The following is a 17,164-nucleotide window of genomic DNA, read 5'->3' on the forward strand; positions in this document are numbered from 1 at the left end:
AACTAACAAATACATTACAACTCCTCAATTCAGCATGCAGGTTATATTCCACTGATTCTGGTGATGTATATATATTTTTCACAATGTAACATTTTGCAGGTGCTAACCGTGTAGATGAACAACTTCAGTTTCCACCTCTATCGGAAGTAACATCACAGAGTTTCCTAAGTTTCCTAGTATCCTTCTCTTCAGGAAGTGACATCACTTGTGTCCTAGTAAAACTATATTGAAAAGAAGACGTCAGACAAGCGGAACTAGTTTCCCCAGCATCCAGCTCTACAGAAATTGACATCACTATGTATTCTAGCGGTTACCCTACTTCATTAAACTCTTCAGGGTAATTAACTGCCTGGATTTTCACTGCATAAGGATAATGCAGAAAAGATCATTGGGACAGAAACATTGCTCCACTGCATGGAAACGTAGAAGGTTATATATGATATAAATAGCCCAGAGCTCGACACTATTTGTGCCTACTATCCCACCCAGACACACACACACATCAAACTCACTAAACATAGACCCGATCTCATGCACATTTTACAAACCACCATATATTCTTAAACTATCAAACACATATCCCAAATGATGCTCATCAACACACTCTCTGCAATGTACACTCAAAACACCCCAGACCTCATTGTTTATCATAAGGTTGAAGCACGGTTCATCATAGAAACATGACACACTCTCACATCCTATATGTCCTTTTTCCCATAGGGTGCAACACCCAGTGCTTGGACCACACACAGACCTTTTATGTCATGGGCAACGCGGGCTCTGGTCTAGAGCTCCAGCCTTTCAGGGGGTCGGCCCCCTGACAGATCTGGCTCTCTTCTCCACACAGTCCTGCCCTGATGACCATGAATGATTTTTAAACACAGATTGTTTTAAATACCATTTTCATTTAATGTATTTTACATCTGTTAATGTGTGGGAGATTTAGATAAAAACAGAACCTCACATATTAGAAATGGCAGAATATCACAGAGATAATTTGCAATAATATTACTGAGCTGCTGCTATATTACAATATTGAAAATGCAAGTACAATCCCTAAATATTACATGGAAATACATTTCGAATTTGGACGAGTGTGCCTCTGCGGTGTGAGTGGCCTGGCCTACACGGCAATGAAAAAGCTGAAATCAGATCATAAAATCTGAGCTGTTGTGAACAAGGGCCCCACAATATGGTTGGCCCAGGGCCCCCAAAATCCTCAAGACGTCCCTGCACATACATAAGAAGGAAGCAGACCGCATAATATACGCCAATAGGTGAGGATACCTGACTTTCTCTTGAACAATGTAACAAAATACAATTAGATAAGGCAAGTTACGGTTTTTGACCTTTCTTGGTTACTTTCTAGACAGTAGATTGCTCTCAACAGGTACAATTTAAAGATAAGGGTGTTGGCAAATCACTTATGATTCGATCTCAATATAAAACATAGCAGCAGGATCGTAAGCACATAACTGCCCTGCACGGCCAAATTATATCGCAGTAAAATAACCTCGACCATTTTAATAGGATTTTGTGGTAGTAGTGGCAACTGAAGCCTAGGGACTTGATAATGGTCTGTTACATAATATCTAAAATTGCAAACCAAAGTAATGATGCCCCTCAAGATGAGGACAACAGGGGTGCACCTGCATCAAGTGAAGCAAGGTTTTTTCCTCCGGTGTATCACATTGTACTAGGTACTATGGTCTAGTACCTGCAAACACACAGGATATGATATGTTAAAATGTATTAATACTGCATTACATTTTAAGACAGATTTTTTTAAAATTTAAATTCCCTTAAATCCCGCTGATCATCTGCCCTGGTTTCTACAAGCGCTGGGATGCCTTCAGGTAGCCATGCGCTTATTAATACCATTTCAATTCAATTCAAATTCCAGCCCTGAGGAAGTTGTAGGGGGACTTACCCACAGACAAAACACATGTTGACTAGCGCAAGAAGCATTATCCGAATAAAGAACAGATTTGAAGAACATGGCGACTACTGGATAGCTTTCTTTTGGACTTATGATTACGTGTGCTCAGAGCTCAGTTTCATTTATTGACATTATTTTTTGGGATGCAGGGTTGACACCCCTCCTCTTTAGAGCACCGCACTGATTTCTCTCAATGACACTAATTGTACACTGTGTTTTGTGCACCTAATTCACTTATTCTACCACATTACCTTAAGAGCCTACAAATACATCTCCATCCTTTCTCTCCGTGCCAACTCCATGTTTCACATCAAACCCCTTCTACATGACTTTAATGCTTTACTTGAAAACTATGTGATCACCTACACTCCAGCTAAAACATACAAGTGAACTTTGAAACCTTCAGGACTTTGGTACTCAAAAGACCTTGTCACGCACAAAGGCTACATCTGAGTTACAAAAACAAATGGAAGAATAAAAGAACCCTGATTTCCACACACTACTGAAGTCCCTCCACATAACACATACAACTCAAGTCAGCCTCTGCCAGCCTTCTGACTTAAGATGAAGATGACCCCTGCCTCCCTATATTCACAGAGCTCTTAGACACCTTTGACATCGTTAAATTATTTAACTATTTTTTTTAACTGTTGTTATATGCTCGGATGCTATTATATTGTTTGTGAAGAGATATTATGCAATTGCTTCGGTAATATAAAATGTCAAAAAGACATAACATCGACTTCCGGAGGCACGCAAGCTATACTGGCAAGAACTACATTAGGCCAGTCAACACAGAAGTCTCCCAAGTGGACCTTCCAGTCAGACACTGCACATTAAAACCACACCTGGACTACACTGTCCTACATGCTAAACATCTGCTCAAACAGGCAAGCCACCACAAGCCGGAGAGCCATATGAGATGACATTCTAAACAACCCAAAACAGCAGATGGCCATACCAATGACAGCTATACATTATACAAAAATGCTAACATAACACAACAAGGCACGACATGACATTGATATGTCATTGCAAGCATTCAAAGCAGGAGCTACACTGCTTAGGAGCATCAGCTCCGTCTTGTCTCAGTTCAGTTTTAAACAAGAGAGCTCCATCCATTAGGCCACCTGTTCTAAACAAGGGACTAGACTTGTGGGAGCATTATCCGGGGTATTCAAGGCCAGGACCAATCGTGTATTGTCTGCATAAGTGACGATTTTTATGCCAAAAGGCTGAACTATCTCCGCCTGTGGTCTCATATATATGTTAAATAACGTGAGGCTCAGGGAGGATCCCAGAGGAACACCGCATCTGGGGGCCATACGTTTTGACACTACTTCTCCCTCAAAGACATAAGATAACAACCCCTGTCACTCCTAGGTCCTTTAGTCTGAGGATCAGGGTGTTATGATTGACAGTATCAAATGCGGCGCTGAGGCCCAAGAGGATGATTGCTGCTTCACCACTCTGGACTAAGATCCTCCTAGACTCGAGGGGCGTGGCTTGGCAACGACCAAGATGGCCGCATAATCCCGCGGCGCTCCGGCGGCGAACCTGAAGACCGCTAAAATCCGCACTTAATCCGGTAACTCCACAACGTTCCGCACCGGGGCCGAAGAGCAGACATCCTCCGACGCCCAATGGTGTGCTTTGTGCCCGACTCCGACCCCGGAGAGCTGAGCACCGGAGATCGGAGAGTGCAGGCCTGCTGCGGCCTTCGCGGTGAAGGCCCATCGGAGATGTCCCGGCCTCGAGTATTGAGCAGCCCACCCTGGGAGTGCAGGTGGGCGGCTGCTCGGTGCAGGACACTGGGGGGGTCGCGAGGTGGCAGCGATCCCCGGAGAGAGAGGGAGGCGGGGGCTGGGGCCCTGGTTCCTCCCCCCTGGGTGTGTGCTGGTGTGGTGCACTGCCCTCCACGGAGCGGCGGGGAGTGGACTCCCCGCCCCCCCCCCCCGAGAAGCGGAGAGTGAGAGGATAGGCCGGTGTGGTGGCAGCCCTGCCGAGTGGAGGCACAAGGCGGCAGAGCGGCCTGCAAATCCGTCTACGTCGACTCGAGAAGGCGGCAGTACAAGAGGCCCTTGGTGGCCAGGGTTCCACGGCCGGGGGCAACAATGGACAGCGGACCGGTGGGGGGGTACAAGACCCCCGGTGGAGGGACCTAACGACCGGCTAGCATCAGAGGGACACTCCGGGTCTGCAGGAGCCACCCTCGCCTCTCCCAGGCGAGGTGGGGTGCGGAAGGAGGCCGACGGGCCCAGCGGTGGGCGCCAGATACCACGCACGGCCATGAGAAACAAGAAGTCCACGGTGACCCAAACCAACACTATGGACAACTACATGGCGGAGCAGAGAGGGGGAGCTGGGTCCCACGCCGGGGCCTTGGAGGAGCCCGTGAGCCATTCCTGTCCTCCATTATGCAGGCCATACAATCGCTGGGCACCACTCTGGAGTCAAAAATTGATAAAATGTCTATCGAACTGACGCTCCAACGGGCGGACCTGAACAAGACATCGGAGAAAGCCACTCAGAACGCCGCCGCCATTACGGAGCTGCATGGTGCTACCAAGCAGTTACAACAACAGGTCCAACAGCTAACACACCAACAGAAACAGATGGCGGCGCGACTGGAGGACCAGGAAGGGAGGGCCTGAAGGAACAACCTGCGGGTGATAGGTGTGCCGGAAAAAATGGAGGGGGCCAGCATGTAACTGTTCCCGGAGGATCTCATTCTAAATCGCCTGCGACCAAAAAGACTGTCAAAAATTTTCGTGGTGGAGCAGGCGCACAGGGCACCGATCCCGCCACCGCGCACAGGGCACCGATCCCGCCACCACGCCCGGGTCCCCGCCGCGCACCATCATCGCGCGGATTCTCAACTATAGAGACAGGGACGCAATCCTGCAGGCCGCTCAGCAACATGGGGACCTTCGGATAGACAACGCCACGATACGCCTCTTCCCAGACTTCACACTCAAGGTCCAGCAGGTGCGCCGCTCCTTTGACGCCGTCAAGAGAGAACTTCGAGAACGCGGAGTCAAGTATATGATGTTCTTCCCGGCGCTGCTCAAGGTCTTGGCGGAAGGGAAATCCTTCTTCTTCACCGCCCCGGAAGAGGTGCATGCATGGCTTGAAGAGCGAGGCCAGCAGCGGAGGGGCCCGGAGCGTGGGGGAAGTTGGAGGAGCACTGGGCCCCAGTCTCCGTCCTCATCTGTGGAGTCGGTGGGGGGTGCAAGACAACGACAAGAGAGCCCGTAACCAGAGAACAGAAGGAGGACCCGCAGCCTTTCGGTGTCCCCGGACCTGGGGTGACACGATGGACCACATCGGTTGGGACTGGCCGGAATTCGTAGTCACGTAACGTATTTGGGGGGCTGTTGATACTGACCTTACAAGACCGTTGAGGGATGGAGGGTCTTATAATGGTTTGGGAATCCTGTGTGGGACAGACTTGAAGGCCCTGAATAACATGATTTGCTGTTACCGTTATACCACGGAGGCGAAGGGCCCCGGATGAGTCTCCTGTGAGTACACTTTCATAGCGGGACATTGCTCCAGAATAGGACAACTGGTGGAGTGGACGAGGAATTGGCATGGGTGGGTCGATGGGAGCCCCGGATGCTGGACATGGTTGCACCACTAGCCCCTGAGTTTTTTGTTTTAAGGGCTACAGGCGCTCTGCTTGTTGGGGATGTCTGGCGCGTTTGGCCGGAGTAGCAGGGTAACAGGGTGGGGGGTTGTGGCGGGGGGGTTTGTTCCAGTTCTTACTGTTTGTTTTGCTATTATATGATTGCTCTGACTCCATTGACACAATCAGAGGGCGGCTGGGAGGGGGGAGGCGGCGAGATTTGGTTCCTACTCCCTTTAATTGACAGGAAGGATGGCTGGACTACACACGACGCGGACACAACACATTGAAATAGTGTCCTGGAATGTGAATGGCCTGCAAAACAAAATCAAACGCACCGTGGTGCTTCAATATCTCCGTAGGCACGCCCCTAATGTCGTACTCCTACAGGAGACACATCTGTTAGGGAACCATTGCAAGGCCCAGGACAGATTTGGATATACCTTATGTGCCCACTCTGGATTTACTACGGGCTCTAGGGGTGTAGGGATCCTTGTCAAAAACTCCCTACTCCCTACCACTGGTCCTGGAACGGTGTTGGTTGGACCCCCTGGGTCGCTATGTAGCGATGTCTGCACAGTGGGAGGGCCATACTCTGAACCTATGTTCCCTTTACATTCCCTCAAAGCTCCACGCGACTACTCTCCCCGATATTGGAAAGTTACTGTTGGAAATGCCCATGGGGATACTGATCCTGGGAGGGGACATGAACGACGTGATGGCCAGGGAGCTGGACAGACTGCCGCCCCCACTGGGTAGAGGAGGGGCGAACCACCTAAGGGACTTTGCGCAGGCGTTGGGTCTGGTGGATCTCTGGAGGACACACAAACCGCAGGCTACACAATACACACATGTCTCTGCGGCCCATGGCTCGTCTTTAAGGATCGATTACATATTCACAAGGGAAGACTCCGTGAGCCTCTTTAGGGACGGACATCTAAAAGCTAGAGGGATCGCTGACCATTCACCGGTGGGGGTTCAGATGGTGGGTCCCAGGCGAGATTGGAGTGTCCCCCCTCGGCTTGATGCCTTTTTATTTAAGGACAGGGAATTTCAGGAGAGGTTCCGAGAGAGGGTGGATCATTATTTCAAGGACAACGTGGGGTCTGTGAGCTCCCCCGGGGTAGTATGGGAAGCGTACAAGACAGTGGCCAGGGATTTTGTACAGGCCGAGGTTGGGAGAGGGCGTAAAGAAAAACATGCGCAGGTGGAAAAACTGGAAGTGGAGCTTCACGCTCTGGAGGATAGAACGGGGCTTACTCAGGAACAGGAACAGGACAGGGAGCATACAACACGCCTCCTAAGCAAGGAGTTAAGGGACGTGCTGACGGAACAGACGCGAGCACACGCACTAGCCACCCAGAGGCGGGTGTATGACTTGGGAGACAAGGCAAATAGAATGATCGCCTGGCTGGAAAAAAGGGACCGGGAGCGAAGTTGGGTACCGGGAATAGAGCGACCGGACGGGTCGGTCAGCACCACTAGTGTGGCGATTGGGGAGGAATTCGCACGCTACTATGAGGAGGTCTACCGATCTCAAACGACTAGAGAGGAGAGGGAGTGTAGTGAATTCCTAGCCCCCTTGTGGCTGCCCCTACTGGAGTCTGCGGACAGGGACATTTTAGATGCGGATATCACCGTCAAAGAAGTGGAGGAGGCCATGGGGGACTTACAGACGGGTAAAGCCCCGGGGCCCAACGGGTTCCCGGCAGAGGCGTTTGGGTGCGTAGCGAGTCGCACGGCACCGCATATGTGCAATATGTTTCACGAGGCGCGAGAGACAGGGCAGCTTCCGAGGGATTTAGGGCTGGCAACGATCGTAGTGATCCATAAGGCCGGTAAGCCGCACGGGTAATGCAGCTCTTACAGACCTATATCCTTCCTTAACTATGAGACGAAGGTCCTTGGGAAGATCCTGGCCACACGCCCGGTGCGGTGGTACAAACGCTGGTCCATCCGCACCAGTCGGGCTTTATGCCCCATAGAAACACACGACTCACCCTACGCCGCCTGTTTGGGATCCTGCAAGCAGTCACTAAGCGACAGGGAGTGCCGGCGGCACTGCTATCCCTGGATGCCTCTATGGCTTTCGATGGTATAGAATGGAGCTACCTATATGCAGTGTTGAAGAAGCTAGGATTTGGTGTCAACTTCTGTGCCTGGGTGAAGCTCCTGTATACAGAGCCCCTGGCGAGAGTCCGGGTCAATGGGGCTATGTCGCGAGAATTCCAACTGGGATGCAGCACGAGACAGGGCTGTCCCCTTTCCCCTACTCTCTTTGCCCTAGCACTGGAGCCACTGGCCCATTGGGTACGTACGGACCCTGGGGTGTGGGGTTTAGACCTGGGGGGCGGTTGGGAGGAACGAATATCGTTATATGCCGATGACATTTTGCTGTATGCCGAGAGACCGACTGAGTCCATACAAAGGCTGATGGTTATGCTACGCACGTTTGGGGAATACTTCGGATATCGTATCAACTGGAGTAAGTCCCTGGGTTATGTTCTGGCGGGGCCCCACCCTCAAATTGTGGAAGACTGTGAGGGCCTAATCTGGCATACAGAGTTCCGATACTTGGGTATTTGGGTCACTCCATCTGACACCGAATTCCTCCGTTTGAACGTGCAGACACAGCTGGACCACCTTCACAGCGACGTGATGCACTGGAGGACTCTCCCGCTCTCCCTAATAGGCTGTGCCATCCTATTCAAGATGATGGCCCTGCCCCGCTTGCTCTATGCACTGCAGAGCTCGCCCTTCCCGGTCCCGGAGCACGTATTCAAAACTGTAGAGGCAGAGCAACGCTCATTATTGTGGAGTGGAGGGTGCCCAAGAATAGCGCTTAAAAAACTACAACGGGGAGTGTTCGAGGGAGGTGCCTGACATTCGTCTCTACTATTGGGCAACACAATTAGTTAATATAAATGGTTGGGTGTTTGCCCCACAGGAGAAACCCGCGTACCGAGCGGACCACATGGCACTGGGAGAGGACTCATATTTGGAGGACTTATACTCGAAAACCAGACGAAACCAGACCCTGCATCCTCAGACAGCGGTGGTGGTGGCGGTATGCAAGCGGGCAACAAAGTCACTGGGATGGGAGGCGAAACTCACGGACTGTACACCTTTGTGGAAAGGCGACTTCCTTCGGGAGGTTGCAAAGCTGCGAGACCTGCGTCAATGGAGCCTAATCGGCATAGACAAGCTAGGGGATGTCTGGAAGAGGGGGAAACTGGTGGATTTCGCGAGTCTACAGACGGAGTTCCACATGGGTGATGGAGAATTTCTACATTACCAACAACTCAAACACGCCATACATGCACACCTGCCGCAGGGGGAGCAGTTACCTGAATATGCTCCACTTGAGGATAGGCTGCTGCTTGACCCTATGATTGATAAGGCTATCTCCCTTACCTAGAAAAAGCTTGTTAATAACCTCCCTGACACACTGGGACCGTTGAGAGAAAAATGGGAGTCTGATCTTGGCTTACTAGAAGATGACGACTGGAACGAGGCTCTGCAGTGTCCTAGAGAGGTTGCGATCAGGGCTAGATTCAGACTGGTCCAGCTGCGCGTACTCCATAGGTCCTACACACCAAGAACGGTGCTATATAAGATGGGGTTTGCAACTTCACACTTCTGTCTAAGGGGCTAGGGGAGGATGGCACCTTTTTTCACATCTTGTGGGACTGCCCCAAAATCCGCACGTAGTGGGTCCAGCTGCAGGGGATTATGGAAGAAGTAATTGGGGCAGAGGTTCCGCTAGAGGCCCGATGGCACGTTCTGGGAGTGCCAGGGGAGGTTACCTGGCCCAAGTGGGACAAGTTATGGCTAGCACCTGCCAGTATGGTGGCATAAAGGAACATAGCTCGACTCTGGGGGTGTGACCTGTCACCAACGGTTGAAGAATTGGAGAGGGACTTGGACTGGTGCCAAAAGGGCAGAGAAAGTTATTTACAATAGCAGGGGGAGTCCCAAAAAATGGGAGAAGATATGGTTGGCATGGAGACGGTACAGGGGGAGTGGTTGAGTACCCCCGATGGTTCACCACTGGGATGAGTTAGACCCTATAGGACCTCATCCTCTGACCGACACGCACAGTGAGCACTTACTGCACCCTACTGTTCGAGGGACTGCCTGTCCACTGTTTCAAGAGGGAATGACCATGAAGCGGGAGGGGGGCAAGGACGTGGGGTGGAGGGGGGGGAATTGGGCGGAGAGGGTAGGGGAACCTAAGCATAGAACGGGGTGCACCGTGGGGGTAGGCCTACATGGATCTCGCCAACAGATTTATACATGTGTATGTTTGTCACAGTACCAATGCACTTTCACTGCTATCTGATGTGTATTTTAATGGAGCTGTTATGTTCAATAAAAAGATTTAAAAAAAAAAAGATCCTCCTAGACTCTTCAGCCACCGCTAGGAGTGCTGTCTCTGTTCCATGTAGGGGCTGGAAGCCCGTCTGAAACGGGTGCAATAGGTTGTTGGATTCTAAGAATCCCGATAGCACTATGTTCACATGCCTCTCGAGGATTTTGCTAATTGTAGGGAGAAAGCAAATGGGCCGATAATTACCCATCACCTCTGGGTCTATATATTTCTTTTTTAGTAATGCCTTTACCATGGCATATATCCATGGGAGAGGAACCACTCCAGATGCAATTGAGGCATTAATCAGATCTGAGATGACTGCAAGAATTGTATTCTTTACTGATTTCAGTACATGAGGGGGGGATGGGTCCATCGGTGATCTGAATTAACCCGGGCCAGGATATTATCTAGAGAGTTTATATCCAGCTGGGGGATCCTATCCAGCGTTGCCTGGGTACTCTGAGAGTTTAGGTGTGGTGAAGGGCTTTTGAGGGATCAGTGATGGATGTTGTTTACGGGTGGTGATGGGTCGGAGAATTAAAGGCATCCAAAGGAATTGTCTGACAATGTAGACAATATAAATATGACATTATGACATTATGTCCCCTGAAGTAAAGCACTAATATAAATATCTCCAACAAAAATGCTTCTGATTTTTAAGACCTACAACCATTGCATTTACACATAATAAATAAGCATTCGGATGCCAATTTCGACCAAAAAGACTTTCTATGAATTGGTTTCTACGAAAAGGTAAATGCCATTAATTCTGAATATTTCCATTAAACAGTGTAGATGAAATGGTTTCTCAGTAATGTTATTCCAATAAATCGTTTTTCTATAAGATCACATACAACCATAGTCACAACTCTACGGAATAATTATTTACAGCTAGACAATGTGGACCACATATGAAACTCAGTACAGAAGAGATAGAATTCTTGCTGTTGTTAAAAAGGCATGCAAATGTATGCAGTAAGCAGTTCCAGAGACCAGACCCAAAGATGGTCCCTTACCTTGGAGGTCAAGCACCAGCAGCTCTCCTCTCGTGTACTCATATGTCCAGTGACTGAAGGCCAGCATAGTCTGCTCCAGCATGCTCTCCGGTACATTCTCATCACCATTGTTGTTGTTGTACTTGCGGAATCTTCCAGCAATGCACTCTTCCACAGTGAACCATTGCCCAGATGAGTGGCAATACAAGAGGAACACTTCCAGGAATCTAAGGCACAATAAAAGGAATGCACAACTGGTGAAATCATTGCTCACAAGTTAAACACAAGCGCACATGAAACTGGGTTATAATTTTAAAAACATTTGGATATATGGATGTTGATGCACAAAAATGCCTGGGGTAAAAAGAGTGACATCATGCACTTTGTGACCATCAATGGCGGCAAAGAGTTGACCCCTTGTATCACGTTTGGTGACTCATCAGCTTTTTATTTGCCACAGCGGAAATAGAGAGCAGAAAAGTCCAAGCTAAATTGAGCTAAATTGGGCCCTCAAAGCGTGGTTTACTTTCTGGTCCTGTGACTACCTTCATAAACCCCAAAGACTGAGGGCAGCAAAGACAGCACGAGTGATATAAAAAGACAAGCCAAGGGGTGGCTGTTGCTAGTACGGTCATTGCAGGGAGCTAGGAAAAGCTCGGTAGGAGTGAGAACTACCAGCAGAAATCAGGATATTTAAAGTCTAATCGAATGCATGATGTACAGGTCAACATAATGTTCTTTGTTCATTATTCTTTGTCACAAGTGACGTCAGCAGAATAACTACCTACAGAATTATTTCAGGAGTTTGCAGAAACACATGTGGTTGGTTTTGCTGTCAAGGTAGTGATCAAAGCATTCAACAGCATCGGACATCTTAAGATCGACCTCCAAACTTCTCACATCTGGAGGATCTTTGGTGATGCAACCTTCAGCGATGGCTGGACTGTAGTGAGGAATCAAGTTTTGTAAGTAGTGAGGATTGTGCAGATAGCCTCAGTTCCACTGAGAGGAAATAGAATAACTTTAGAACGGATTTCACAAGGTCATGTTTCTATAGGTTTAGACATAGTTTGGCTGCCTTCTATCGCAACATCTGTATCCGTCAATGTGCTTTTTTGTGAGTCCAGTTTAGTCTATATTACAGTAGTCAAGATATATGATAATTAGGGCCTGTGTCAATCATGTCAACTCCACTCCATCTAGTGACTGGCATACAGGAGCAGAAGGAATTACTGTTACCGATTAGAGGCTAGATGTTTCCGGGTTTCTTGGAGTAGTGGAGTGATTCTGGTTCTGGCTTGTCAATCACTTTGGTTTTTCCTTCCGGATTACGCGGACGCTTTACTTCCCACCGGATTTATTGCCGAAGAAGCTGCTTTTTCCCTGGGTATGCACGGACGCTTTCCTTCCCGCTAGGAGCCGATATTCAGCTGTCATCTCTCTGGCCAGTAACGCGGACACTTTCCTTCCCGCGAGGTACCGGTATTCAGCTGCTAACACTATGGCCGGTAACGAAGACGCATTCCTCCCCGCTAAGGATATCAAAAAACCGTGGCATTTGGGCAAAGCTCAGACGCGCTCATTTGCCTCACCGGAGAAGTCAGGAGAGTCTTTGCCGCCGCTCCCCATTACCGAGTTTCCTGCACATCTTCGCCGTCAAGCCCCATTACCGAACTTCCTGCAAGAGAGGCCACTTGCAGGGCAGCAGAAAGTGGTAGATGGTTAATTGCCTTATCAGGTAAGGCACGCACGCCTAGTTTTCACCGCGTGCTGAATCCTAGGCAGATATATTTCCTCATTGTGCTGGTTAAAGCCCAGGTTTCCTCGAGAATATTATCACAGGGGACTGATGTGGCTGTAAGACAGGATTGTGTAGACTAGACTGCGTTCTTTTCCCTGATTCCTGTAAAGCTGTGAAATTAAACAACTTATTTACTTTGTTCTGGATATTCTAGCAGCCCTCAAAACTATTTTATGTTTTTTTATCGTTTTCACTGCTGAAATAGAACAAACCCATGGATTAGCATTGCTGGACTACTTGTACGTCTGACTGTTGCGGTTGTTTTGTGTGGGAGCAAGCTGACAATCGTTCTCCTTCACTGCTAACCCCCTGGACTAGTTACTGCTAGCCGGACCCGCTTTGCGGGTCCCGCATCGCAGTTTCAAGGTGGGAGCATAATTGTTTTTTTGGAGCAGAGCGTGAGGGGCATTGAACCATCAGCGGCAGGGCTGCGAGCAGAGCAGGAGGGACTCCGTGTCCCAGGAGCCCCTGCTCAGACCATTCTCTACACCTGGTCCGCTCTCCCTGCTGGCCACGCCCCCCGCCCCTGAGAGGAGAAAACCTTTGTGTCTCTGTACCTCCGTAGGACTTTACTGACTGTTGCGGCTGTTTTGTGTGGGAGCAAGCAGACAATCGTTCTCCTTCACTGCTAACCCCCTGGACTAGCTACTGCTCGCCGGACCCGCTTCGCGGGTCCCGCATCGCAGTTTCAAGGTGGGAGCATAATTGTTTTTTTTGGAGCAGAGCGTGAGGGGCATTGAACCATCAGCGGCAGGGCTGCGAGCAGAGCAGGAGGGACTCCGTGTCCCAGGAGCCCCTGCTCAGACCATTCTCCACACCTGGTCCGCTCTCCCTGCTGGCCACGCCCCCCTCCCCTGAGAGGAGAAAACCTTCGTGTCTTTGATCCTCCGTGGGACTTTACTGACTGTTGCGGCTGTTTTGTGTGGGAGCAAGCTGACAATCGTTCTCCTTCACTGCTAACCCCCTGGACTAGCTACTGCTCGCCGGACCCGCTTCGCGGGTCCCGCATCGCGGGTCCCGCATCGCAGTTTCAAGGTGGGAGCATAATTGTTTTTTTGGAGCAGAGCGTGAGGGGCATTGAACCATCAGCGGCAGGGCCGCGAGCAGAGCAGGAGGGACTCCGTGTCCCAGGAGCCCCTGCTCAGACCATTCTCCACACCTGGTCCGCTCTCCCTGCTGGCCACGCCCCCCGCCCCTATATAGCACCTACGGGATACCGCTGCGCGGGAGTGTCCCGGGAGAAGCCCGGGACAAGGGCGGGACCGTCTGTGGCTGTCAGAGGCCGAAGGAGGCTGGGCTGGGCCCAACTATTTTCATTTTGATTTATATACACTATCCTCCTAATTGTTTCTGTATTAGATATTGTTCTCATATTGATTAATTACTGCTTAAATATGACAGCAAAAAAGCTCCGTTCTGGGAGACTCTTGGTAGGAAGATCGTGCGCCAAAACCAAATCTAACCCTCTCAGAAATAAGGAGGTCCAAAATTTACAATTAAAAGGTCAGTGGCAATTATTCCAGCTATGGGAAAAGCCAAATGATAAGAATAAACCTATGGATATGGGTGTAGTAGCCTCCCCTGTGGGGGTTTGTGAGCTGCTGGTGGAGGATCAACTTATGGGGGGAAAATCTGGTATGAGCTCTTAAATTTGTGATGAAACTAATTTAATAAAACCCACTGCTTCCCTCCCCAGTAACTCACTCGCCCCTAGAGCTGAGGGCCTGAAGCAGAATAATACTCTAACAATGCCTGATGTCAACTGTATAAAAGAACTCGCAGTTGGTGTCAATCAAAGGGAAGTGGAAAAGGAGGAATCCCAAATGTTGGATATTGATCTGGATCTTTTTGGGCGCTACCTGCAAGATGGATCCTTGAAGTTACCTGAGGCCGTTAAAACTCCACTTGGCTCCATTCCCCCGGGTCTCCATCTCTATAGCAGCACCCCTTCGATACAATCCCAAGATATTACCACTCTGTCTAACAACTAAAATAGTCCCGAGTTGAATATGTCAGGCAGGGGTGGTGGGTGACATTTGAAAGTGGTGGGGCGCAAAGTGATTTGCATACAGCATCGTAGCGAGCGAGCGAAGCGAGCGAGCCTGAACCCCAAAAGGGGGGTTTGGGGGGATAACCCCCCCCAAGAATTTTTTTTAAAAAAAGAAGAAAAATCGTGCATTTTCAAGCAAATTTGAGAAAGCAGGAAGGTTAATAAAGCAATTGTGAAAGTGCAGTTATTACATTAATAGATGGCATAACATAGGTAGCTGCTTATTCAGTATAACCACAGAGCTTCATACATTCGGTCCTATTACAGACTCCGATATCAGCTTCAGCAAGGTTTCCAACAGCATAGCATCCCTTTGCTACATACAGATTACAGGTTCAGCCACATGATGAAAATAGCAACTTATTCAGTGTGATAATTAAGGGAGCAGAGCGCATGGAAAACATATTTAGTGATGGGCCGAGCAAAACACAACAAACAAATTAACTTCTTTCATCTCCTTTATTTCAAACCATTTACAGGGCTCAGGTGTTTTAAACCTTGTGATAACAACAAGCTAATTTGGTAAAAGCATACTTAGAAATCTTTATTTATGTATTGTAATTGTAGACTGGACCAAAAAAACGAGTGAAGGGGCTTCACCAAAGCAGATATGAAGATATGGCTCCTTACCCAATGCAGATTTTAACATTACAAAAGCCCTCCCTGTGGGTCTACTGACCTCAATAGTGTCAAGCTGGGCAGTGGCAAATTTGAGGTATAAATCTTTTGTGATGGTAACATCCCCGGTGCTTAAAGTGTCATGTGCAAAGAAAAGGTCTGGCCTTCCTATGTCCTGGAAGGATTCCTTTATATAACGTATCCACTGGATTTTTTTTACCATATTCCAAGGCCAGACAATCTGCTAAGATCAGGCTGGTTAAACCCTTATCTTCACATGTCCACATCTTTATGCAGCAAAGTAAGGGTCTAATTACCACTTGGTCCACCATATAATCAACCTCAAAGTCTTCATGCACAGACCAAGCTGGCGTACCTTGGGGGACTCGCAGGACCCGGTGCAAAAACTTGTTTTCCACCACATGTAGCCTATGAGAAGGGATGTACCCCCAAACCTCACTGCTGTATAACACTTTCGCAGAGGCCTTGGATTTGCACAATTTTAAAATGACCTCCAGTGCCCATGATCCCAGTCTGCTAGCAAAGGTTCTAATAGCACCCGCAGATTTGTCCAACTCGCTAAGCTTCGCATTTAAGAGGGCTCTCCATTGTAACCAGTCGTTGAATAACACACCTAAGTAGGGAAAGACCGGAACCGTTTGCGAAAATATGGAGACCAACTTTAAAACTTTTCATCCGTGTCCCCCGACGTCTGGCAACTAATACAATCAACTTAGCAAAATTAACAGACAGGTCCAGCCTGTCCATAAAGGAGACAACGCCGTCTATTAAAATCTGCAGGCCGCTGGCCGTGCGATCATAATTGTCAAGGGATTAAAACACCACATAATATTTAAAGGCAAGCCTATTAGTTTTATTAAAAGATCACCATCTTAATAATAAAAATAACTTTGATTTGATAGGAAATCATCAGTAAAATCAATGCATTTCAATGCCATATTTAAAGATTGTGAACAATAATAAGAAGCATTGAAATGTTTAACAATAAACATGAAGATTGTGAACATTAATAAGAAGCATTGAAATGTTTAATAAACATGAAAGCAATTTTTTATTGAATGCAATGTTAAACATGTGTTAGAATCTTTCTTCTTCATGTCTCAGTCCTGATAATAGAGCCGTAAGACCAACCACAAAGGGTTCCTGCAGTCGGAAAATGAAGAGCAAATACTCTAGCTTCAAGAATGCTTGAAATTATCACAAGCTTTTCCTGCAGTCATGTTCTCTATACCCCAAGAAACATAGGGTCCATTTTTGTAAGCTATTTTTAGGGGCCGCAACACTCCCTGCAACTTACCCAAGCACTTATAAAATACTGGTGGTATCACTGCCCAGATTTGGGCACCACCATGCAGCAACATTTATTTAAAGTAGCCAAAGAAAGGCAGGGTACGGTGTTCCCGGGGATGGGGTCGCCGGGGAGTACCACAGCTTGGAGAGGGGGTTTCAAGCCTCTTGGCCCATATAAAAATAGATGCGCAACATCTTTGTTGTTGTTGAGACAGCCATTGAGATCTAATCTTTTGATCCGCTGGGTCCACTCATCCTATGCAGCATGTAAGATACATAGATTTTGAACTGTAATTTCTCAAAACGTACTAAACAGATTTACACCAAATAAAAAAAATGCTTTCTTGCTAAACATCTAGCTTGCTGCCAAATTTGGAGTTTTTCTGTTCAGTCCTTTTTTTCTGCATCAGTGTTCAATTCCCCCTTTTTCCTAGGCCCTGCTTGATGGGT

General features: G+C 48.4%; 1 protein-coding gene across 2 annotated transcripts in view; it reads right to left on the reverse strand.

Moving 5' to 3' along the window:
- LOC144826433 (transient receptor potential cation channel subfamily M member 7-like) overlaps positions 1-17,164 on the reverse strand; it is a 1,864,676-nt gene that overhangs the window by 102,108 nt on the left and 1,745,404 nt on the right. For both annotated transcript variants that reach the window (XM_078684758.1, XM_078684759.1), the window contains one exon: positions 10,956-11,161. In XM_078684758.1, the coding sequence (XP_078540884.1) occupies positions 10,956-11,161 (206 nt within the window). The remainder of the gene's footprint in view (positions 1-10,955; positions 11,162-17,164) is intronic.

Source organism: Lissotriton helveticus, chromosome 3_2, assembly GCF_964261635.1.
Source record: "Lissotriton helveticus chromosome 3_2, aLisHel1.1, whole genome shotgun sequence".
Taxonomy (NCBI): Eukaryota; Metazoa; Chordata; class Amphibia; order Caudata; family Salamandridae; genus Lissotriton; species Lissotriton helveticus.